Here is a 25764-nt window from a genome sequence, read left to right as displayed (position 1 = left end):
AAACGCTCTTTGCTCCCCACTTCTGTAATACGGTCCCTGGTCTATATATTCCTGGGATTCATCAGATCATTGAAGCAACTAATTACTTGAAGGACATAGCTTTGCGATGGTCCAGTCATCATTTCTCGATTTGCTTTAAGAGTGTTGCGTTAAAATATGAACTTACACCTCTAAGGCTCGAAGGTACTGAGGGGTTTTATGGTCACAGACCTGCACCTTGCAAAATCACCGGGTTTGCTGCTGTAAAATCGCTTTTTCTTATATACTAACTTATATACTAACCCCATTTTTCCAATTCGCAAAATGGGATTTGTTTCCCAGATAGAAACCTGAATTTGGATTTGGCGTGAAAGGGATGTTGCTTCCAAAGGGCGATATTATATAGTCACAAACCATTGACAAGCTAGTGACTCCCAAGTTGGGGTGAATCCCAATTAGACACCTTTCCTTTCGTGAATCAGGGTGCCAGCCTCAGAGGACAGGTATGAGGGTCGTAGTAATCTAGGAGACCACTTCCTGCTCCTAATAAAGTTTGAAGTGAAAAAGGTTTCCGTTTTCCAAACTGTCCAGATTTCTTTAAAGTACACAACTTTAAAAACAAGCATTTACAATGCAATGGTCTCGGCATTGTTAAAGTTAGAGCTATTGGCATTGCTCATGACATTATTTTTATTTATGTTTTTGTTTTTAAAACATAAATAAATGACATTGTCATTTACAATGCTAATAGCTCTAACTTTTGCAATGCCGAGACCGTTGCATTGTAAATGCTTGTAATTAGAGTGTGTGAAGCCTCTAGGAGCGCAGCCCATCCTGGAAATGGGCCTGCTCGGGAAATCCTAATTACTGGAGGATTAGAGGCTTGAGCGCTAACAGCGCCAAAGCCTGTGCCTGTACAACCAGCCTATAACTCCAGCAGCCAGGCTCGATCATTACAGAGATCGAAGGGATACACCGAGCAAGATCTGTCGATCGATAAAGAACAACGTCCGGCACCCGAGAACTCTAATAACTTGAGACGGATTGATTCGGGCATCTTTAGTATGCTACAAGCAACATGTTGGGCCACATGCTGCACTGCACGTCGGTGCGCAATGCAAACCTTCGAGTCATGTTGTGCACCGCTGCGATGCACGGAGCAGTCCTCGCTGTTCATGTGCCCCAAGCTCCTCACAGCTTGCACAGGCACTCTGAACTCCTCTCGCTTGCTAATATTAGTCCTGGTATGTCTTAAAGACAGAATGCCCCAATTATTTTTCTGTGTCACTGCGAGGCAGCGGTATAGCAAGCGAGAATGCTGTGATGCATCATAATAAAGGGAGAGCCTCGAGGCTACACGAAGGGAATAAAGGCATCAACTGTTAATGTACCGAAACTACTCACAGTAGGCATATGTGCTTTATTCTCTCCCTGGCTGCACACGAGGATGTGGAGTAATGGCCAGAGCTGTTGACTTTGAGGTTTGAGTCTCGGCGTCGGCTCAACATCCTTTGATTCTGGCCAAATAATCTCCCCGTGTCTACCAATATATGAATGTGTCCTTGTGTAATGTAACTGCGGCTCATGTAAAGCGCTCCAATACCCCGCTATATAAAATGGCCACAAAAGCTGTACACCACTCTAACAGACTGTGTGCTGTCTAAGATCCTGGAATGCCCTTGTAGCTCAAGTCCCCCAGGAGTTGCTGTTTCCATTTCGGCAGGGATGCAGGGTCGAGGCATTGTCGTACCCTGCTGCGACCTGGAACAAAGGCCCCTGGTTCTCGGAACGCAATCGCTGGGACAGAGCTGCGCTGGGATGGAGACAGCATTTTCACGGAGAGCAGAGGGACTCGCTATGATCACTGGTCATTTGCCTGCTGGGCCACGAAGTAAGCGCTTGATGCCGGGCAGCGCTGCAAACATACCGGGAGACCCGGGTCCATCCAGGCGGGTCCTACTACTTTACACACTTCGCATTGGAAAAACAAGAGGAGGAGCCGAAGAAAGAAAACAAACACTTACATCATCCTCGCGCGCTCCGTGGACGGCCGCAGCCCCGGGTCTGCCGCGGCCGGTCCTGCAGTAAGGGGCACGGCGTATGCGTAAACCCGAAACCTTCCATGGGGCACGGAGCATGTGCAAGCAGCGGGAGGTATAGCTAGCGTCTCAGCTTCCGAGGAGGACAGCGCGTTCGCGCGCGCGTGGCCTGCGCAAATCGCCTTGCGCGCGGCCAGGACTGTCCTCCTCGGAAGCTGAGCCGTTAACATTAGATCTCTGGCTAGAGCGAGCTTCGCTCGCTTCTAGCCGAGACCTAAAAAAGCTTCGGGGCGTGCGTATCTTTTCTGTGTGTTTTAGCTACCCAAGGCTAGGAGGAGGGGTGGGGGCTGGCTTGAGGAGGGAGGGGGCTGGTGAACCTGTTGAACTGCAGAGTTTGAAACTAGAGAGCACCAAAGCAAGCCGAGTCCGGCTCTCAATCCGGATCAAAGGTGGTTTTCGGGTAGAAACCCCTCTCTTCGGGACCACACAGAGGTAAGGACACCGGCGCCTGCGGCTCTTAATAAAATATGTATTCGGGCATGTACAGCTAAGCTGTTAGGATGTTTTCCGCTCTCGGTGGTTGGCGTGGTTTGGTCCATTCAGAAGGAATTTGGTTCTCTAGTTGTTTTTAAATTTTTTTTTTCAACTCACCATGGACTTTGTTTGCTCGGTACAAATGGCGGTGGGCTGTGTTTGCTCTGGTGCGTAGCTGGGACAAGTCAGATTTGGTTGGTGTGGTTGGTACCAGGTTCGTGTCTCGGTAATGACGCTGAACATCCTGTGATTCATGGCAAATCACTTCATCACCCCTTGCCTCCCGCTTTCGTGCCCTTTTGGTGAGTCTAGGACATGCATGCCAATATTTTAAAACTAGGAAGAGGAACATTTTGGAGAAAAAAATCGAGACTGATAAATCATTTTTAGACTAGAGAGAGTCGGTAAACAAGTTCTAACCTGTTTGGAGGGTCACCGGAGACAAGTTTGATAAAGAATGTACAGATCACTAACGACAAATCCTGAGTGCTGTGTTTTAGTCTGTACCTGTATGTCCAGTCCTAAAGCGTGTTTGAGTTGCGAAAATGGCAAGCGCTGCCCAGAATCGTTCTCCTTTGTTTGGAGAGAACTGGCGTTGAAAGGCGTACTTCTGTCTCTAGCCTCCCTTTCGCCATTTCGTATCAAACAGTCCGACTATATATGTGCTAAAATCCTCTTGGGCTTGGTATATTCTGGCATTGCAGAGATCGTAGATATTTTGTTTTTATTTTTTAATTGTATGCCCACGCATAGCTGCGAACTTTCAAAGGCCCATGTGTGATGTGCTGCTCCAATCCAGTTTTTTCTTTGAATTATGGGACTTCTAGTCCTGCTTAATAATGGGTTAAACAAGACCTCAAGTCCCAGATTTTAGGGGAAATAAAGTGGACAGGAGCTGGACATTAGGCATAGAAATGTGAACGTTGGCATGGCAGTTATGTCCACCGTGACGAGAGGGAGGTAAACATACCCCCTAAGAAGCTTTTGGATTTACAGATAGCCCCTCCCCATTTGCTTCAGTTAATGACCTGTGCCAGGAGGCGGGGTCTGCTCAGTATACAGGAAGTACCCCCTACCTACTTGTAGGCACTTCCTGAACAACAGACAGACTGTTCCGTTTTCTTCGTAGAAAGCCGACCCCAACAGAGGCCTTTGTGTATTTTGGTCGCTAAAAGGGACCGCAGGCTGTTGCACTCTGACAGTATTGTGCTGTCATTTTCGATCGTACCTAGTGCGTTTTGGGTGCTGTAGTTTTGATTCTGATAACGATTTGCAGCAGAAAGGCACAGGTCTGAAATGCTTTCCTGGTGGATAAAGTCGTCTTAAGGAGATAATGTATGTGTTTTTAAAACTGTAGGTGGCGCTCGAGACTCACAGCCCCAGTCCCCCATAAGGAAGAAGCCTCAGATGTCCTGGCCACAAGGGTCAGGCAGCTGTAGTCCGGAGGCGCGTCGTTCTAGGTCACAAAGGCTGGTCCTGTCCGGTTTTAGATTTTTCGAGTGCTTTTCAGGAGGGACAAGTTGCAGCTTTTCCGTGGGGGCAGTGCTCCATGCCTCTAGGGGGAGGCTGGGGAATAAGGCTAAAGGTCGCCAGAGGCATTCTGTCCTGTCAAGGGCGAGGGGGGGGGTATATTTGCTGGTCCCATGGGCCTTACTTCTCAAGTCTCGGGAGAGAAGCGAACGTACTTGGGTTGTCGCGATCTGACAAGCCATACTTTTAGTCGCTATTAAATCTGTCCCGGAAAACTCCGGTGGCCTCACTGCCGCCCTTTGCTCACACAGCAGCCCGTGCTCGCCTTGTTATGACTCACCCCGGCTGTCTCTTTATTCCTTCTTTGCGGTCATATGACTGGGACAAACATGGCCACGCGATGTGAGGAGGAGCTGAAGAAAGAAAACAAACACTTACATCGCCCTCGCGCGCTCCGTGGACGGCCGCAGCCCCGGGTCTGCCGCAGCCGGTCCTGCAGTAAGGGGCACGGCGCATGCGTAAGCCCAAAACCTTCCATGGGGCATGCGCAAGCAGCGGGAGGTATAGCTAGCGTCTCAGCTTCCGAGGAGGACAGCGCGTTCGCTCGCGCGTGGCCGGCGCAAATCGCCTTGCGCGCGGCCAGGACTGTCCTCCTTGGAAGCTGAGCCGCTAACAATAGATCTCTGGCGAGAGCGAGCTTCGCTCGCTTCTAGCCGAGACCTAAAAAGTTTCCGTTTTGGAATACAGTCGCAGGGACAGTGGTCTACGTCCCATGCAGGCCACCGTCCTTGTGATTGTAGCCCATCACAGGGGGTCACACAGTTAGAGCTGCCTAGTGAATATTGATGTCAGGTTGTTCTGCGACGCACAGCGTTTCCCTACTTTATGCACTGGCCTATTAGTACTTATATTAGTTTGCAAAATCTGATTTGATTTGCAAAATGTCTGTGTGCATATTTTGAGACCGCTTTTTGCAACTTAAATCTTAGGACAATGGCTTTCAATGATTACAGAATGGGGCAGAAATGTAGTGCCAAATATGCTAAGTGGGGTATCATCCTCTTTTTATATTACTCTCAAGAAATTATTTCTGCTGAGAAGGCCTGGCCAGCACATAGCAAGATTGCTCAAGGACCTGCCTTAAAGTCCTCAAGATTTATTGGAGTGATTAGCACAGACTGGATGACACTTAATGGCACCATATTCCTTGAAATTTGTCTTGCATTATCAAAGCTTCTTCCGTACGTTGGGTATAGTGGTCATGTACCCACATGAAGAGGCATAATTGGACAGTTGAAGCCCTGTGGGTGAGATGTGCTGCAGCTTTGAATGTGAGCTTGTGAAGGTGGTTGACTTTTAGTGCAGCAGGGTAACTATGCCTTTCTGCCATTGCTTGATTCACTCTCTTGTGAGTGGTTGATGAAGGAAGCTAAGTTGCTCACTAGCTTCATATACACAGTGGTCACAGATTGAGAGATGGCTTGCAATCCTGTCAGGTGGTTGCGCTTGCTGCCAACTCAGGATGGACGGAGAAATATGTGATGAAAGTAGCTTAGGCATTTCTGGGCTGCTAGCCCTCACCTGATAGTAATTTGAGTTGAGGCAATGGAGCTTGATGATCTACTTCTGTTGGCTCCTTCCAATTTCTGGGATCTGCAGATGGCCCTTCGAAATCCAATAGAGTGTTGGTGCACTAGACGCATAAAGTAAGATCATATGAAAAAAACTTATTTTTGGTAGCTGATGATAATAAATATATTTCTTAATTTGCCTTTCCAATTCAAATCTTTAAAATGTAAGAAACATTAAAGTTTCATGACTTTGTCTCCTCATATTTCAGCACAATTGAAATTAAACCGAGTTTACTCTTACTATGACCGACACAGGTTGTTTTAGGCTGTTGTTCGAGAATCGGGACATTCAGCAAATATCAACATCCTCATCGGCATCAATGACACACAGTAAAATAATGTTAAGGCAAGTCATTACACTCACTCCTACAGTACTGTTACAAGTATGCTTTGTTCTACTCTTCTCCATATATATTGTGACCCTATACTGAGTACAAATTACATAACGGAATATTAGGACTCAAAGTAGGTGCACAGATGACAAAGGGGTGTATAATGAAGTATTACAATTGTATATTAACATATGCAATGCATTTTACTGATAGACACAAGTGGCTTCTAAAGTACTGGGGCAAAATGTTTTAGAGTATCTATGATTCATTCTAAAGTGACATTTAATGACCATTCGCAGGAGTTCAACTTGCATCAGGAGAAACATTTTGGGGCTGTAATTGTCCTGAAAGACTTGTATGTGTGTGTCGTCTCTTGGGAGCAACTTGGACAGTGAAAATTCTGTAAGTAATATTTTGTAGGGTGCCAAAGTCCTGATGAAGGTGGTTTACATTCTCTTTCAGCATTATGTTAGACCATGGTTAAACATACAAATGTCAGATTGAGGGCCCTCCCTCCCTAAACTCATTCAGTGATTATAACTGTACCTCATCCACACCAAGTGAGTGGTTGACTTTAATCCTCTAGCAGCTTACAACTGTACCAAACACATCTCTACCACTGTTTATTGTAAATGTAAATGTATGTGTAAATGTATTTGAGCTTATATAGCGCACAGCTACCCACAAAGGGTTTCCCGGCGCTTGCTTAGGGAACCCGTCCTGGTATTCCCCTGTGAGATAACCCCGGCAGGGTATCCACAAGGTGAAAGCCAGGCATCCCGCCGCAAGGAGCCGTTGTGGAGATTAAGCAAGCTATTGCCCAGAGTCACAGAGTGTGAACCCGTGAGTCGAGAAGGCACCGGAGCGAGAATTATCGAGTCCGTGGAATTTTTGAGCCCAAGACCCGCCGAGGCGGGGAATTGAACCCTGGTCCAGGGCCGATCTCAGCTTCCGGGTCTGCCGCCTCTAACCCCTGAGCCACACTTCTCCACTTTATTGATCCCCAAGATTCTTTTTTTCCATGAAGTACTGAAATGAAGGTATACAAGCAGATTGCTGCCTAAGCCCCTTTATTGTATTTCAAGACTATACTATCAGATAACATCATTCCTTTATAGGGACAGTCTATGTTAGATTTTGTCGAGTATAATAAGTTAAACTCAACATTAAGGGAAAGAGTGCAACATAATTATAAACTCTAACGTTCATTATACTTTTACCATGATTCCTCAACAACCTGAACAAGGCCTTTGGTGAAACATTTCAAAAGCTATTTCCGAATTTAATTGAAAAGAAAATTCCTTGCTTTTGAAAAGGAAAACTTTGTGTACATTTAGACACAGGGGTGATTACAGATAGAAAAGCAAGCAAGTTCATTTTCTGGCTTTTCTAATATTGTGATCATGCTATCGGTTTAATTGTTCTTGGTGTACCAACAGTGGATGAAGTTGCAATGTAAACCAATAACAGAATCATAACAGACTATACAAATTGTTGGCAAGAGGCACACATTGTTAGGGGTTGATCTGTACATCCTTCAGGCTTCCCTGTGGATCAAGTGAAACTGTGAAATAAGGGGACAAGACAATTGTATGGCATTTATGGTAACTGAGAGGGATAAAATACAAGTGTAAATTTACTACTTGTAACTTTTCATGTGTAGGCAGAGATCTCCACCGCTGGAGTGGAGAATTCCCTATAGTAAAGTATCCGGAAAAGTTTAAAAGTTTAATACAGTTTAAATAAATATAAAAGCGACTTCAAGTATATGTCAATGCCGATTAATTTAATATATTTCATTTAAATGCTCAAACAAATGTTACATTACAGCTAACCTGATTTTAGCTAAATATTTAAATTAATTTAAATATATTAATTTAAATATTTTGATAGATTTCTTTAAAAAACACCTAAAGTAAAATGCTTATATTTATTTATTATGTATTACATCTATTACGATATTTTTAGAATTAGTTTAAATGAATGTAAATAATGTAAACAAAAAAATATTTTTTTCTAAATTAAAATTTTTCTTAAAAAACTTTCAAATGAACAAATAATTGTTTTTAATTGAGATATTATGATATTTTTAAATGCATTTATTTTAACATTATTTTCCTTGAAGTAGTTAAGTCCCTGCCTCCTTTAATATCTAAGAGAAGGTGCTGCATTTCCAGTTGATGCCATGTGTAATGCTGGAATTCCGTCCTGGCCTAACTGAAGTACATTTTCAATTGTTTTGTGTCTTTTCTGGCTTCAGAAGTGCAGTTTTTGTATAGCAGTGGTCTTACTCTTTGTAACTGCGTCTTACTCCTCTTTAAACCACTGTCATTTAGTAGTAGGTCTTCCCCATTTTCTTGCCTCTCCCTCCTATTCCTCCCACATATACGCCCAAAAGCTAGCCGTACGTGGAGGGAAGGTCTCCCTACAGATAACATAGACGAGGAAGAGGGGGAGGCCTCAGCATGTGGATATATGAATAGCATTTTGTAGTATGTGAGTACTGTAGTGTTACTGAGCAGACTACAAAATGCTTTTTATATGAATATGCTGCATAGAATCTTGAGGAACTTATACAGGTTTAGTGTTTGTAACTCTATTCATGTTCAATGCTGATTCACCATAAGATTTATTGGTTGGTATTGGACCTCCGCCAAGCATATTGTGGCGTCAGGTCTGCAGTACCACCGCTGGGGATGGCATATCCCTGGCAGTTGCAGTGGGTCCGTCACTGTCCTACCACCGCACTTGTAATGCGGTGGTCAGACCACTGGCGCGGTGGTCCACAAACGCCACCACACCTCCAACACGGGATCGGCGGGCCAACTCATAATCAGGTCCTTAATCTCCCAGTGTCTGCAATAGGAATGTGTCCTTGTGTAAAGTAACTGATGCTGATGTAAAACACTCCAACACCTTCAGGTCGAGTTCGCTCTTTATAAAAATCTTCACCAAAAAATGAATACACTAGCAGACAGTAGGGGAGAAAGGGGAAGGGTCTGCATGCAAAGCGTGGCAAACTGACGCAGTAAGTAAACAATGAAAGAAAATGTCTCTGCCAAGCACGATATTTGTAGTGAGTGAGTTCACACCAAAGCCTTAAGTAGAACAAAAGGTGCAAGATGAAACTAACAGGTAAAATAAGCACTAAATTGACAGTAAACCATCAAACTAAAAACTGTTACTATTGTTTGATTTGAGCTTCTTGCCACTTCTAATAAATTCTATCAGGAAGCAAAACAGCATCTCCGTAGGTTTTGGATAAGACGTCATGCATCAGGAACATGCTTTTCTCCCATGGTATTTACTATACTTCCCTTTCCATATCCCCCCCTCCAGCTATTAAAGGGCCTGTAATGTTAAACAAGGAATCAAAAGAGATGTTCCAGCTACATTGCTACTGATGTACGAGATAAGCAGCGAGGGAATGGGTGGGAGGAGCATCTGGTAGCAACGACCGGCGCCGAAGTTGAACAAATGCCAACACATAAGTACGGTGGCCATCGATTGGGTGCTACACTAAGTGGGAAGTGCTCCAAAAACCAGAAGCATGTGCAAGTCAAAAGAACATTGTGCAAAGCATGTGTGTGCCACAACAAACACTTGAGAGCAGTGCTTGATTACACTGGAGTCCTGCGGCTGTGAATCTCGTGCCGTGCTATGTGGGAAGTGATCAGTGTGAATGTAAAAAAAAAAGTTCCAAAGACAGGACATACAATAGCACGAGTGTAAGAGGACAAGTCCTTGGGGTGATTCATGAGAGTCAGCCATTAAGAACAAAGGTGGGACAAGCAGGAACAATTATCAATTAGGAGTAATGGACACTGACAAAATCCAATCAGAAACTGGAGGCTAGCTGTAATCACAAAGAGTGAATACAGCATGTTGAGAGTCAGCGCATTCACTGCCTAGGGGTGACGTAAAAAAGGGCTTTCGGCTCAACCATCCATTGGCTGACATGATTGGATGAATGGCCTGATTATGAGTTTGGTGGTGTGGGAGCAGGCCTCTTTCGCTGTCAATCGGTGGATTTGGACCGCTCTCCCTTTGGTGTGTGTTGTCCAGTCTGTGGTTCCCTCTCGTCCGATTCTGTACGTTCTACTAGTTTTGTTGCTGTTTCTTGGGCCGCCTTTCGAAGTGTTTCAATGGTAGAATTTGCAGGGCGGCTGCTTGGTCTTCCCCTCATACCTTCATGTGTAATTCCCGGCTTGAGGTTGGGGGTCGTGCTTCTGCTACCTTTGCCTCTTTGGTTCTGGACTCGGTGGTTTCTTGAGATATGTGTCTCTCTCCGTTGTTGTCTCTGTAGTTTTTGTTGTACTGCCTTCCGTGTGTGGGCTGTCGTTCCTATCCATGAAGCTGATATTGCTTTGGTATCTGCTCATTAGTAATTACTGTGGCGAGGAAGACGGACAAGGAAGACGGACGAGGGTAATGCCCTGGATACTTATCTGTAATTTTCATTACTCCGAGTCCTAGTCTTCCTCGCCACAGTATAGTTTCCCTTCCCTCCGGCCCTCTGTTGACGCTTCATGTATACAGCTTTGGTTTGCAGGTCGTGGTGTGGATCTTGTGTTCTTTTATGTGATTTGTGGTTGCCACTGGGGTCCATATTGGAGGGATAAGGATACTAGTATGATAACTTTTGCTTGGAGTTTCTGTGGGAGCAGAATCCTCATTAGTAATTACTGAGGCGAGGAAGACAGACGAGGAGGTAATGCAGTAGTCTAGCCTAGAGGTTACTAGGGCTGCTCTAACAGTTTTCCTTGCTGTAGCTGGGAGAAGGTCAAAAAACATTTTCAGGGATTTGATCAGCTGGAAACACTTCCCAGTCACTGATAGTGCTTGTGGACGGAAGGATAGATTAGAGTCGAATTTTACCCCGAGATTGTTTACTACCTCCACTGTGTTGGGTGGAGGGGGGTATTTGGCAGTCACCAGTGACTGGGGGTAAAGTGTTGGCTTTGCCTAGGAGCATGATTTCTATCTTTTCTGTATTACGCTTCAAGTGGTTGTGCTTCATCCAGTGTATAACCTCTGTGAGACAATGTTGGAAGAGTGTTTGTCTAATGCTAGAATCACTTGAGTGTCATCTGCATATGAGGTGGTTTCGATGTTAAATGATGATATCAATTGTATGAGGGGGCCATGTAGATGTTAAACAGCACAGGGCTTAATATAGAGCTCTGCTGGACACCTGTACACAGTGGTTTCATGGCTGACTGGTAGTGACTAAGTGTGAGTACTTGTTGACCGCCTGTCAAGAATGATTTGGGCCAGGCTAGAGCCAAATGGGAAATGCCACACGCATTAAGGCGATGAAGCAAGATCTCATGGAATCTCATGGGAGATGGTATCAAACGCAGCTGATGAATCTAACTAAATCAGTACTGTATCAATGATGCTGTCTGAGCGTTCTCACTTATGACCTCCGAATCTAGAGAACATTTTGAGCCCCAGCCTGCCATTCATTTCCTCGATTCATCTCTGAGAAAGGCCAGCCCACTGGAGGCCATATTGACTTCAAAAACCAGCCAGCCAGTAGGAAACTTACGAGGTCCTGGTGATGGAACTAACTGCTCCCCCAGCACATCTAGTGTTCAAAATAACCTCTCACTTACAAGCCTCATTCCATACAGCTCAACACCGTCTTTCTGGTGAGCGCAACCACACCCTCTAGCTCTTAACTATAAAATTCAGGCCCAAAATGTGGAGAACCTGTTCCAGTTCTATATACCTGATCACTCTTATATGTATCATGACGCCACCTTTCCCTGCAATTTTGAAATACTAACCCTGGCAGTGTCATATCTGCCTTCGATTATTATGAAAATTCCTATACCCCCACCTATGAACCCCAGCCTCAGCTGGGACTGCCCTGCGAAACTCTCGTAAAATATATGGTAAGGCATTGGTACAGCTGGGAATGTAGGTCCTGAGGGTACACAAGCTACTGTAAAACAGAGGTTCAGTTTCAGAGGAGAACACACCAACTACCAGAAGCAGATCTTCACTGTTCCACAAACAGCCATGGCCTAGTCCATACTCAAAAGCCAATTATGTCCGCATCATGTAGACAATCCCAAGAATGTACAGGGGAAGCCCCAAAATGCCACATCTGTAGTACAAGGAGCACCTTCAGGTGGTAGACACAGACAGAAAGGGTCCAGTGGGAGAGAGGCTCTCTGATCATAGAGCACAGAGGATGTGCACCAGCAATCCTGCACCACAAAAAAGGTGTAATACACAGGAAAAGATTCTAGTCATTCGACCCAAGCAAGCACCTACCAAATTAGGAGAAGCGGTCTCTGCACAGGAATAATTTCCCCTCGGTGAAATAAAAAATTAAATGTGCATCTGCACAGGGGAATTCATTCCTTGCACAGGGTAATCCATTCCTTCAGTGTGACGTTCTCCATAATCAGTACTAAGAGATTACATTCTCAACAAGGAAATTACGTTTTCTCAGGGACTTTACAAGGAAACCTGCATACACAACTTTCCAGGCAGATTCCTTGAGGAGTTAATTGATTCAAAATAATAGTACATCTAAATATGGATGTAACTGTAATGGGACTATTCACAAAGGTAACTTACACTTGTGAGTACTGTTCACAAATAAGTTTACTCTCACACTTTGAGTAGCCTTTCTCTATTTGGCTTTTCACAAACAATTACACAAAAGGGTAGACTTTATACATCTCCACCCCCTCAAAATATGGAGAGTAGCCAAATTTACAAGTGTAAGTTACAAATGCCAAAAACAAACAGTAGTAAGTCCAGCACCACACATGGCCAACCATAGATACTGCAGCACACTCCCATCGAAAATAATGGAGATAAACTAAAAATAAACACCCATATGCAATTTATTAGCAAAATATATAAACAAAGTATTTATTATTTAACTACAAAATATGTCATCAATCTTTTTTGAATTTGAAAAATAATGAAAGTTTTATTAAAATATGATTACATTATTTTGTAATTAATTATATGCAGCACTTCCAATAATTATTCATGCATATCAAAAACATTACATTTTTTTGTTTTAGGTGGAAATCTATTTCTTAAATTAAACCGGAGAAAAATTATTGTAATTTCATATAATTAAATTAATTTAGTTTATCATTCATTATTTAAATTAAATTGATATATTTTGGCTGTAATAACTTTAGAAGTGCAGTTTGTGAATAGCAATGTGCTTACTCTTTTGGTGGTGGGTGAACGTCCGTCCCTAAACCCCTCCTTAACCCCATTCCTAAAACTCCCAAAACCCCCAGTAATGCTTGCCTAATCCCCTGCCTTTTAATTGTATCTCAATTTTCCAGCCACTTCCCTCTGGCTCTCCCAAACTCACTACTTAAATGTATACTTACATGTGTACAGAATCCACACTCTTGGCAGAGATGTCCGCACTGAAAAAGATAGGCGAGGTGGAAGTGGAACCACTGCAGACAAGTCTGTGAATTGCATTTTGTAGTATGTTTTGTAGCACTTTTGTACAACAAAGCATACTACACAGTGCAGTTTGTAAATAGGCCCCTAAATATCTATGTGTAGCAAGCCTAGTTTTTTTTGCAAACTGGCCTCTCTGAGGTAAAGAAAAAAGTTAAATGGAACCAGTTGCCTATGTGTTTCTACATCAGGTTTGTGTAACCTATCAAAAAGCACTGTCACTCCCTTGAACCATTTTTTTGTCTCAACTTGTGCAGAAGCCGCTATTGTAAAATGTACATATTTTAACATTATAACATATGTAGAGGACACAGAACATCATAATATACCGTATTTATTAATTGTTGAATTTATTGGAACGTCATAACTTCAAGAAAGCTTTTTGCACTCTCTTTCCTCAGATTTCATCTATCAGACAATCAGGTTTGGTAGCAGAGTGAGGTCCAAATCGCTACATCGCCAATGTTTATTTCTTGTTTCCTCCCCACCAGCGTGTTCTTTACTTTGGTTTGAAAAGAAAACCCAAGAGTACCCGAAGTAACCATGGAAAGAATCTCGATTCTGCACCTTTTGCTTCTCAGTTCTTCTCTGTCGGTGAGTGGTTGTATTTTGTTTCTGCATGAGCATTAACCAACAGAACTTTGTAAACAATACATCTGAGGTGTGAAATGAAACTTTCCTTTGACTTACTCTTACATTTGCTTACAATTTGAGGTGTTTTCTATAGTGCCAGTATGCCAACTTGCAGGCACTTGACAGCAGTATTCTCTGCAGACTAACTGACATAGTTGTGGTGATATTAATGTCGGGGTGTACATGATATCAAGTAACAACAATTGAAGTCCCATCGGCAATAACACATGTTAAGGATATTGCCAATGATAGTCCCAATGGATTTAGACTTTAGTAAGGATAATACCAAAGATAGTTCTATCGGTCTCATCGCCATTAGTCGTTGGTAAGGATATTACCATAGATAGTTCCATCTGCATTAGCCGTGGTAAGGATATGACAGAAGATAGTCATAATGGCATTATCCCTTGGTAAGAATATTGCTAATCATAGCCCCATCTGCATTAGAGCTTGGTAAGGATATTACCAAAGATAGCCCCATCTGCATTAGACCTTGGTAAGGATATTACCAAAGATAGCCCCATCGGCATTAGACCATGGTAAGGATATTACCAAAGGTCGTCCCATCTGCATTAGACCTTGGTAAGGATATTACTGAAGACAGTCCCATCGGCATTAGCTTTTGGGAAGAATATTACCAGGGCTGGACTGGCTACCGGGCAGTTTGGAATGCGGCTGAGCTGCTGGAAGATTTTACTGCAGTGGGGGCTGATTTCGTACGTGGAGACCTGCGTGTACTTCGAAATAATGAAAACAAAACGAATTTCGTTTAGTACACGCAGGTCCCCATCAACGAAATTAACCCCCGCTCAGCAGCATTCAAAACTGCCCGGTAGCCAGTCCGGCCCTGAATATTACCAATCACAGTCCCATCGGCATTATACCTTGGTTAGGATACTACCAATTATAGCTTCATCTGCACCTTCATCTACCTTTCCAGTTGGAAAGGGTATTGCCTAATATCTGGAATGGTGAGTAGTGCAGTGTACCATAACTAGTTGGATTCCAGCTGTCTGGAGTTACAGAGTCTCTGCATGTCACATTTCTTTTGTAAGTTTTGCTGAAAAGTTCAATTTTTGAAAGTTCAGTTGTCTTGGCCCATCATTTTCAAGATTTTCTTTAGGGCATGGGAGGTTTGTGTCTGTTTATTATATATATATATTATATAGTATATTATAGGCCAGAAGAGTGCATATTCCTGTTTAACCGTTTAAATTAGTGGTATGGTAAACACTAGATTTCATTGCAGTGCATTTGCTCACTGCATACTATTGTTAGTCTGTGTTCTATCCTGAGGCCCAATGCACATTCACTTTTGCACATCAATATAGGACGTCGGCCTCCATTACGAGTTGGTCGGAGGGTTCTGTTTATTGCATTTGTTAAATAGTCTTGGGTTTGGAATTTAACTGTTGCAATAGATAGCACATTACAAGTTTTCTTCGTGCAGATTTGTGTGCTTTCTGCACAAAAATCCGCACCTGACATTTACCAAGAGAAAACTGTGAGGGATTCTGACCCACTCGTCATTGCATCACCTCTGCACACAGGTGTTTGCCCAGGTGTCACAGTGTATCAAGGTACCCGTGACTGATTCCTTAGTGCAAAAATATGTTACTAAACAGGAATTTTCTTGCAATATAGCTACGTACAGCTGAACATCTTCAATAGTGGTATAGTTTACCCCAATGAAGTCAGTGTTAGGAATGGCAAAGAGGAGGTTGCCAATGGAGATGCCCTGTAAAATGTAAGAAAGACCCAAAGACTGGTGGGTTAGAGTAAGTGTTCTCTTGGTGAAGATAGGAAAGGGACATGCGGTGGAAGAGAATACGCTTCAACACAGGAGAAAAGATGTTCTCTCTTACTAAAAAAATAAAGAAAATGTAATTATAAAAATGCACACTTCTGCAATATTTGGGCAGTTTATCCACCTACTTGACAATCTCCCTGATTAAATGTAGACAAAGAGGAGTTCTTCTGAAAATCCACAGCTTTCATGGATTTCTATATATAGACCTTGCATTATGTTTTTAAATCTCATAAGTGCCAACAAGTTACTACAAGCATAGGTGTATAAAAAGGAGGGAGGAGACTCAGTTAATATTAAAAGTTTATTTAATCCAAGTCAACATCCGCCTCCTTGCTCTTCCTGGCCAAGGAAAAGGGCGCATCAATTGACCGAACTCCAAAGTAAACATTCTTTAGGCAAACAAAACAGGGCAGATATGAACGACAACCTTACTCGAGTCAGAGCTCAATGGTGCATGAGGCGTCACCCGATCGCAAAATGACTGCAACTCTTTCACCTTGAATGAAATCAAAGATTAAACAAAAACCTCAAAACAAGGAGGATGGGGAATCTGTCTCAGCACGGCCCTTTTCATGATTAAAGTGCTGTTAACCAACTTGCTCATACACCGATCATGATTCCCAGCAAGTCTTACACAGTCCTACTCATACTGCATCCTCCATTGGGTGAATCTGAACCTCCATCACCCTAGTGACCGAACTGATGATTCTCATGTAACATTAACGTGGCCCACTACCCTCTTGCCTACTCACTTTTACCCCCAATCCCTACTTTGTACCTTGATAGCAAACAAACAAACACGATTACAGCTGTCAAAAGTAGCTTTCTCATTATTTTTCTGTTTATGCACATTAGCAACTGCAGACAAATACAATTCCTTCTAATAATCCTACCACAGTGCTTATTCACTCGTCCTTGAAAAGTCTGAAAATAGGTGTTCTTCTTTATAACATTTCAAATGTAGAAATGCTATTGTACTATGTGTCACACAGTGGTACGCCCACATCTTACTCTAATAATTAGCCTTCAAAGACCATGCGTCATGCTAATGCTTTTTCATAAATCTTATTCCCTCTCAAACAGACAATTCCTCTTCGGACAATAGAGCATAACCCTCTTTTGTGGATAAAGGTGCTATACACACAACCAATAGCACATGTGAGGACCGAGAAATATGTCTCTGACAAGATATTACTCCAGAGAGTACGCTGCAGGGGTGCCCTTTGGCCCTCCTGCTGTTTGCCCTGGCGATGGTGCCTGTGGCGTGTCTGCTCTGTCTGGTGATGCATGGCGAGGGGATCCCTGTGGGCTTGATAGTTCATGTTGTGTCTCTCTATGCTGATAACGCAATGATATATCTGCATCAGCGGGCCACCTCCGTCCAGATTCCCCTGAGTCTGGATGGTGAGACCCTTTGCGCAGATATCTCGAAACATGATTGTTGACCATTGACGAGACAGCGGATGTAATATGTTGTCTGACTTATAACCCGCAGTCCACTTTATCATCATGCAGGACGTGTTTGAGGATTTAGGGCTGGGACTCGGACAGGTTCTCCAGTACACAAAAAATGTAGCCATGGCCAGAGAGCTATGGCCCCTGTTTGTCCAAAGCCCCTAAACCCATACAAACAATGGTCACTATGCTATATATGGTAGAGGGTGGAAGCTAATCACGCATTTGTATTTGGTTGTGTGGCCTGATAAGCCGGTGGCACCACTGAAGGTTGAAGACGCTTGGCAGCAGTTTTTCGATGACCTTAATACAGCTAAGGAATGAGCCAGAATATATGGTGAAGTGTAGGAGGTGTCAATCAATGCAAACTTTAAGCTTATACAGTATAGTATCATACTTATTACTAATTTTTCCCCTAACAGCTGCATGCTATATATCCAGCAAGGGGCCTGTGTTGTGTGCTATGCAAGATGGTAAGGGGAGACTTGCCCTATTATTACAAAATGTTGGGTAAAGATGTTAGAACAGCTCAACAGGGCTACAGGCTGGATGGTCTCTTGAATGATTAAACAATGCCAATTGGGTTTGGTCACCGAAAAGAAAAAAAATAAATTGAATAGAAAATTCATAATGCTTGGCTTGGCCCTAGCTCAGAGACATATTGCCATTAGATGGCTGTGTCTGCTGCCCCGATAAAGGAATGGCAACATGATTTAATGGAAAGGGCGGGAGCGGAGGAGGTACATACGAGAAAGGTGAGGTGTGATGAGAAACTGGCTGCATCTCAAATGCCATTACCAGATTGAGAAACTATAATGACATATTGCTTGCTATATTAAATCTCTGACAGCAAACTGTTTCTGGTGTGGGTGTAAAACTAATGAAGTATTAGAAATGTGTTCTAAATATTCAGTGTTGCCCATCCTGCAGTTCTAGTACCTTCCTTTGTTCAGTATTGAGACATATTGAGTAGAGACCGTAATGGTGATTTGTTTTAACACTTCTGTGCCCAGATCTTGGTCTCAGCCATACCGGAACCTGAGGGATCACAAATGGTGTCCGAAGAGGATAGCTTCATTCACTTGACGGTCACTCGCAGTAAGGTCATGACAGCTCAGTTTGAGTGCTATCAAAAGATTATGCATGAACCTGCTAAGATAAATACAGGTAAGAAACAGAGATTCCGCATTTCATCTATCTAGTAATATGTACAAGTGCTGCATGAATAAATAATTCATACCACAAATTAGAATTGGTGTGTTATGCCTCTTCTATGTGAACTGGCTCCCTTCCTTATTTTTAGGAATAAATCCTAAATCTCGCAAGTGGAATAATGTATTATTCATGTTTTAACTTACTGTAAAGACATGGGGCCCACTGATACTAATGTGAAATACACCTAGGCAGGGAAATACATGCTGTTAGATTCCTAGGGCTACTTCAACAACAAAACTAAAACATGATTATTTAAATAATAGTAGTGGCACTAGGAATAGAAAAATCCAAAAAATGTTTATTATGGAATAAATGTGTTAACATTTAAAGCTTCATGTTGTTACAGAAAAATGGCTATTTACAAGACTCACTAGTTACAATCACTCATCCATTCATGCATACCTTACTCTAGGGTTTTTTACACATTGTCAGCATATTGTATTGATTGAATGGCTGACCAGAATACAACACATAATGATAATTGAAACGTAGAATCTCAAGGATTAATATACTAGTAGGGTGCTGAGACTTCTTGGAAACCACCCTACTAGTACATTAATCCATGAGATTCTAAAAAACCCGAGAGTAAGGTATGCATGAATGGATGAGTGATTGTAACTAGTGAGTCTTGTAAATAGCCATTTTTCTGTAAAAACCTGAACATGAAGCTTTAAATGTTTATAAATGTGGCCTGCTGTAACGGGGCTATCTTTCACCCCAAAAGTGCATTATGTAATTTGTGTTGTCCTCGAGGGGGGCAGATGGGGGGTTATCTGTGACGTGTGACTTGCTACCAATGAATTTTGTTTGTGCTAAATGTTTGAATAAAAATTTGATTATAAAAAAAATGTTATAAATGTATTACATAATAAAAAAATATGTATTTTACTATTCCTAGTGTCACTACTAATATTTAAATAATCATATTTTAGTTTTGTTGTTGAAGTTATTCACATTTGAACGCCAATTCTTTGGTTGCATCCGATTACCAGCATTTTAGGGAAGCATTAATGACATAATTGAGATTACTCAGTTGAGCCAGCCACGCTCTCAGAGCCTTCCTTTTTGTATAATTGTATTTTATGAATTGTATTTAATTATATTAGCTCCCATATCATTAACACGGATATCACATTGTGAACGGGGAACACTTGTCTCAGATGTGTATGGCAACTGGGAAGCATACATTGTGGTGCAGGAGGACCCTAAGCTGCAGTGGCACGAGACCCAGGCTGGCTGTATCACAACAAGCAATGCAAGGGAAAGTAGCCTATGGCGTATCAGCCTGCAAGGCAGGGCCCATCCTGACTAACAAAAAAATAAAGAAACAAGGAGGCATATTATCAAGACCGGCGATAAAATAGCAGCCCGAATTCTGGTGTTAACCTGGGCTGCCATGGGAATTCACAAGAGCATATTACAAAGCCCATTATCGCCGCTTTAGCGGCAGTTTCCTGCGGCTAAAGTGGTGATCATTTTATCGCCGTTCTTGATAATATGCCCCTCTATTCGTTTCTAGATATGCATGCACAAGAGAACTGCAAAACTACTCCTCCGCCAAGAACAGCCACCAACGTTTGCAAATGTGAACTAAAGAAAACAAGGAAGGGAACTTAACTAGATGCAGAGCAGCATCTGTCTCGTTGCCTTCCTCATGGGAAACTGGCAAACATGACTTCGGGTGAGGGGTCAGATATTTATATCTCAAGGCTAGGGGTGGGGCCAAACATTTTGTTTAATTTAAAGGGCTGGCACAGTTGCCTGTTTCCTGCAAATGGCTCCCTTCTATAAAATAAGGAGCACGACCAGGAAGAGGGACAACGTGTTAGTGCGAATGAGCTCGACCCTTCAATGGCTGGCAGCCAAACATGGCATTCTAGCTGAATCTGTTCTTCACGGCACAGTGGATCACGTCAATCAATGCAGCAGTCTGATTGTACACACACACATAATCAGTCCCCTATGCTCACACCCCATAATGTTTGAATTCACAGAAATGGTATGGGATAAATCACTTGTGGTCAAGGAAAAATCCATGTTGGGCAAGATGCAATCCAGCTGTTTTTATCACACAGGCCACAATTAGGTACATGCACATAAAATACAATATTAACATGCACAAAAAATACAACATTAACACAGTGAAAATAGCATATTACTATGTAGTAGTTAGAATATGGTTTTAGGGAGTGCCCCCAAAGAATGTATTCGTTGCCAGGGATGTTATTTCAGCATATCTAATCTGACCCAAACCGCAGGTTTCAATGTGTCAGAGTGTTTACACACGTGCAATGGGCTACCTGCAGACTTCACTAGATAAGGTAAAAAAAAAAAAACTTTTGTTATTTGATTTTACACTAGCTGTGTAGCAACAAGTCAATTTATTAATAAGATCTCACAAATATTATGTAAAGCTCCCATGAAAAGTTGACTGCTTACTTTCCAAACAATACCTGAAAGGATTCACTTGTGGTGCATTATGGCTCGTTGTACTCTGCAGTTTAGTAAGAGCCGCACCCGTCCGGCCTTGCTGGTGATTCCACCTCACTGGGAAATGGACAATGTGGGTCGTTGAAAGGTTAGTTGGTTGTTATGTGCCTCCTGTCGAGTTAGTACAATGTTTTCCTCCCGTTGATAGGAGTGTTTAGCTCCACTGTTGTAAGGATGCACCAAAGACAGTAAAGATGTGATGGTTTTAAAGATTTTGACCATATATGCCCACTTTAAAAATAACACTGCTTATTGAAAGCACCCAAGGGTGAAAACATCGCTAATTTCCACAGTATACCTGGATATTACTGAAAGCCTTCCCCCCCCTCCCCCCCTAATTCTGGATATCACTCCCTTTCTAATCCCTCTGGCCACTGGGGTATACAACTGTTACAACAAAGTTTTTACAACGCCCTACCCTTACAACGCAGGCATTACCACGCATACCATTACAACGCATTGCGCTGGGGGGCGCTCTAGGATAGGGAATAAGTATAATTTTATATCCAACACCTTCCCTAGTGTCCACGGGGACTGGAGTTGGAATATAAAATTATACTTACCACTATCCAGCACCTCTAAGCGCTATGCGTTGTAACGGTATTCGTTGTAAATACCGTGTTGTAACGGTATGCGTGGTAAAAGTATGCGTTGTAACGACATACATCCGGGCACTGGTGGGGCTCTTGAATGTTTATTACATGGCTTTAATGGGGATGTCTGGGATCCTGTTCATTCAATGCATGAAGAAAGTGAACAAGTAGATGCATCTTCAAAATTGTGCTTGGGACAACCGTCAATGATCAGCAAATGATTATAAAGTTTACTGATCCAATCGAATACCGAAAACAAACACAGATGAAAGAAACTTTTGAAAACAATAACTTATTTACAACACCCTACAACACACAAGAGTTCACATCTCCTGACCTTAATTATTCGGGCATTGTGAACTTTATTGTTTTTATTAAAATCATATTGCAACTCTTTACGATTAAAATTATCGGATTAGTTAAAATACATTATCCATATTTGGCTAACAATTTAGAACTATTAATACATTAAAACAAGACTGAAGATTAAACTCCCCCGGAGCTAAAAGACAGCAATTGTTCCAATCAATATAATGGCTGATTAAAGTCAGTCTTTTATAAATGGTCTGCTATATTAAGATACTTGATACAGGTGACAGGTTTATTACTCTCATTGCTGAGGTCTTCCTTAAAATTACCCGTTCAGGATTCTAGCAGTGATTGATGCCTTTGCAAAGGCTGTTTTTGGTGACTCTCTAAAATTTCGTAATATAGCTGATGATACAATTACTTCTTGCAAAAGCAAATTGTATAGTCCTGTAAGAGTCTTTGTTGAAAATTAAGCACAAGACTTTTTCTGAGCCCAGGTCACAGAGGCTCTTTTGCTAGGAAATTCAATTTTTTGAGCCCTCAAATTCGAAGACGTGAATGTATAATATTGCCATCATTCTCTCATACATACTTAACAGTACACATAGTTAAATGTTGAATTTACACCAGCCATTTGTTGCCTCAGATACTGTTTGTAGATACCATCTGTTGGACAACATGTAGCCTGCTTCAGTTACACCTACCACCTGTCTGCTGAATGCATGCAACCAAATCTTATTTTTACAGACTCAATATTGATTGTGCTAATAAATGCCTTCCTGCTAGTCCAGAGGTGATGACCTCTCTTTTTTTAATCTTTTTCAGTTCAAGATAAATTTTATTTGATAATAAAAAGGAAATAACAAGGTGTCAACACAGGATATCGTAAAAGTATACAACGTTAAAAAACTGCAATATATAAAGCAAGCATAGAATTGCAAATAGTAATAAAAGCAAAATCTGGACATGAAAATTCAAAGAAAGAAAAAAGAAAAGGAATAATAAACAGTGGTTATAAAAGCATGAAAATACCTGAAGGAAATTGAAAAGCAATATAATGTAAAAAGAAAAATGGAATGCATTGAGCAATTAAGGAGGTTTAGGAACTTCTTGTTGTGAGGGGAGTGGAGCAAACTTGCGAGCAGCACAAGAATCTAAATAAAGCGTGACAGGAAACCAAAAGTCCATACGTTTTGTAGCCATGTTAGCCGGGAAAACAAAGGCAGTATCAAGTCTATGATTGTGACAAACGTTGAACCACCACGCCTTAAAAGAAATTTTGGAAAAATCTTTCCAGTTTACCGTTATCTGCTGGAACGCAGCAGCCAACAGCAAATCAATAATTTGAGGTTTCAGTTCAACATCACTCCAACAGGGGGAAAGGCTTCCTAAGAAAATGTTAGCATCAGAAAAGGGAATGCATGTATGATAGATTACATTAATTTGAGCCCAAACCTGCAACCAAAAATCATGAACAGAGGCGCATGAGAATAACATGTGAAATAATGTTGCATGCGAGGAGGAGCAAGACCAACATGTATGAGGGGTATTCGGAAAACGTTTATGAAGAGCAGAGGGTGTATAGAGAAGCCTGTTATAAATGAAAAACAAGGATTGCGTCAAAGTGGCTGCCCTCGATGATTTACGAATTTTGTTCCATATTTTATCCCATAGTGAGATTGGCCAAGAGATGGAGAAATCCTGCTCCCAGCACTCTTCTACTTTGGATTTAGGCCTGATAGAATCAGTAGTGTGAAGATATGCATAAATGGAAGAGGCCTTAGGAGTAGTGCGTAAAAAAGCATGAAATAGAGTGGTGGAGTTAGGAGTAACGGGAGAGAAGGGTAGCCGAGACAGTCGAGTGTAAACTGCTATAGCGGCGTCTTTGAGCAGGTGGTAGTTGCGGGAGGAGGAGGCAGGTAAACCATAAAGGGAACGAAGAGTAGCAAAAGGTAAAAAAGAGGAGTGGGAAAAAAGTTGGGAGATCCATAGCAACCCCTTGTGATGCCACGTCTTCCAAAAGAAGGGTTTGTTGCGAATAAGGAGGGTGGTATTATGCCAGATAGTAGAAGAGAGGAAGTCAGCAAGCGTAGAGGGAGGGGGATGTGAGGAAGAAAGGAGCAATTTAGTGGTGAATTTGTGAATGGGGGTAGAGATAGAGGAGGGTTTACGTGAGAAGGAGAGATACTCAGAAAACGAGAAGGGGGAGAGAAGAAGGCGTTCGAATTTAGTCCAAAGAGGGCATCTATCACTTGGATCTTGCAACCAGAAGGAAGCTTGCCGTAACAAAAACGCCCTATGGTAAGCAGGAAAATCTGGGAAGTTAACTCCGCCCTCTGCTTTAGGCCGAATCAGTCGAGCAAGTGACATTCTGGATTTTTTCTTATTCCAAAGAAAGGATGCCAAAATAGAATTGATTTTTTAAAAAAATGTAGAAGGAATGGACACTGGAATATTAGAAATGGTATAGAGGACTATGGGAGATAACATCATTTTAATAGTGTCCAGACCTCCCCACCAGGATAAATAGAGGGGGTGCCATTTGGAAGTTAAATCTACTAATTTTTGAGTGCATTTAGCTAAACAGAGGGAGACAGTGTCTGGAATGGAAGAAGTAATATGTAGGCCAAGGTATTTAATATGAGAGGATTTCCATGTGAAGTGTGAGGCGGCAAAATCAGGTTTAAATGTAAATTTTGTCAGGGGTAGGATCTCACACTTATCATTATTAAGTTTGTAACCCGATATGTGAGAGTAATCGTGCACCTCAGCAAGGAAAGCAGGAATTGAATCAGTGGGATTAGAAATAGAAAGAAGGATGTCATCCGCATAGGCGGCCAACTTAACCTGGGACCCCGAAATTTGAAAACCCTGTATATGGGGGTTCTGACGAAGTTTGGAAAGGAAGGGTTCTAAAGCTAAATTAAATAAAAAGGGAGATAAAGGGCACCCTTGACGAACACCTCTTTTCAGGTCAAAGAAGGAGGAGATTTGACCATTGGCACAGACCGCTGCACGCGGATTTGAATAAAGTAAGGAAATCAAGGAGATAAATTTAGGACCAAAGCCAAACCATTGGAGAGTATGGAATAGATAAGTCCATTCAACTCTACCAAACGCCTTCTCAGCGTCCAGGGTGATCGCTGCAAGAGAGTGTTGTGAATGGCGAGATTGAGTTAAAACATTAAATAATAGTCTGGTGTTGTCAGTAATGAAACGACCCTTGACGAAGCCTGACTGTTCCTCACCCAAAAGATCAGGGAGAAGAAGGTCCAGGCGTGCCGCAAGAGACTTTGCAAATATTTTATAATCAATATTAACCAAAGAAATTGGTCTATAATTTTTACAGTGTTGAGGATCCTTTCCCTCCTTGGGTATCAGACATATGTGTGCGTCAGAGAAGGAGCCTGAGGAGGCACCTGAGGTGAGGAAAGCATCAATAAGGGAGTGTAATTTTGGAATGAGAAGTTTCGAGAAATGGAGGAAAAATTCAACAGTGAAGCCATCCGGGCCAGGGGCCTTATCTTTTTGGAGACTCTGAAGCGCTGTGAGTAATTCCTGTTGGGAAATGTTAAACTCCAGATGAGAGAGATCTAGGGGAAAATGGGATGGTTTCTGTATGGTGGAGAAAAAGCGGTCCAAAGACTGAGAAGAGGGCTGGGTTTCAGAAGTATATAAGGTGTTGTAAAAAGCAGAAAATTCGGCAAGAATATCCACATCTTTATGCTTAAGAACAGAATGTGTGTCGTAAATTGACTCAATATTCAACTTGTTATGTTTTACCTTCAAATAATTTGCTAAGATCTTCCCAGCCTTATT

The 25764-nt window shown here is 42.2% G+C and overlaps 1 protein-coding gene across 2 annotated transcripts in view; it reads left to right on the top strand.

Moving 5' to 3' along the window:
- Positions 1-25764, top strand: part of CALCRL (calcitonin receptor like receptor) — a 276761-nt gene that overhangs the window by 87457 nt on the left and 163540 nt on the right. The window contains exons 2-3 of one of the 2 annotated variants that reach the window (XM_086955451.1): positions 13932-14034; positions 18352-18505. In XM_086955451.1, the coding sequence (XP_086811577.1) occupies positions 13984-14034; positions 18352-18505 (205 nt within the window). In that variant the 5' untranslated portion in view covers positions 13932-13983. Of the gene's footprint in view, positions 1-13841; positions 14035-18351; positions 18506-25764 lie in introns of both variants that reach the window. The other variant, XM_086955450.1, reaches the window with a different exon arrangement.

Source organism: Lissotriton vulgaris, chromosome 2_1 (genome assembly GCF_964263255.1).
Source record: "Lissotriton vulgaris chromosome 2_1, aLisVul1.2, whole genome shotgun sequence".
Taxonomy (NCBI): Eukaryota; Metazoa; Chordata; class Amphibia; order Caudata; family Salamandridae; genus Lissotriton; species Lissotriton vulgaris.
The sequence above is the reverse complement of the archived record's forward strand: the minus strand, read 5'-3'. Positions and strand labels throughout refer to the sequence as shown.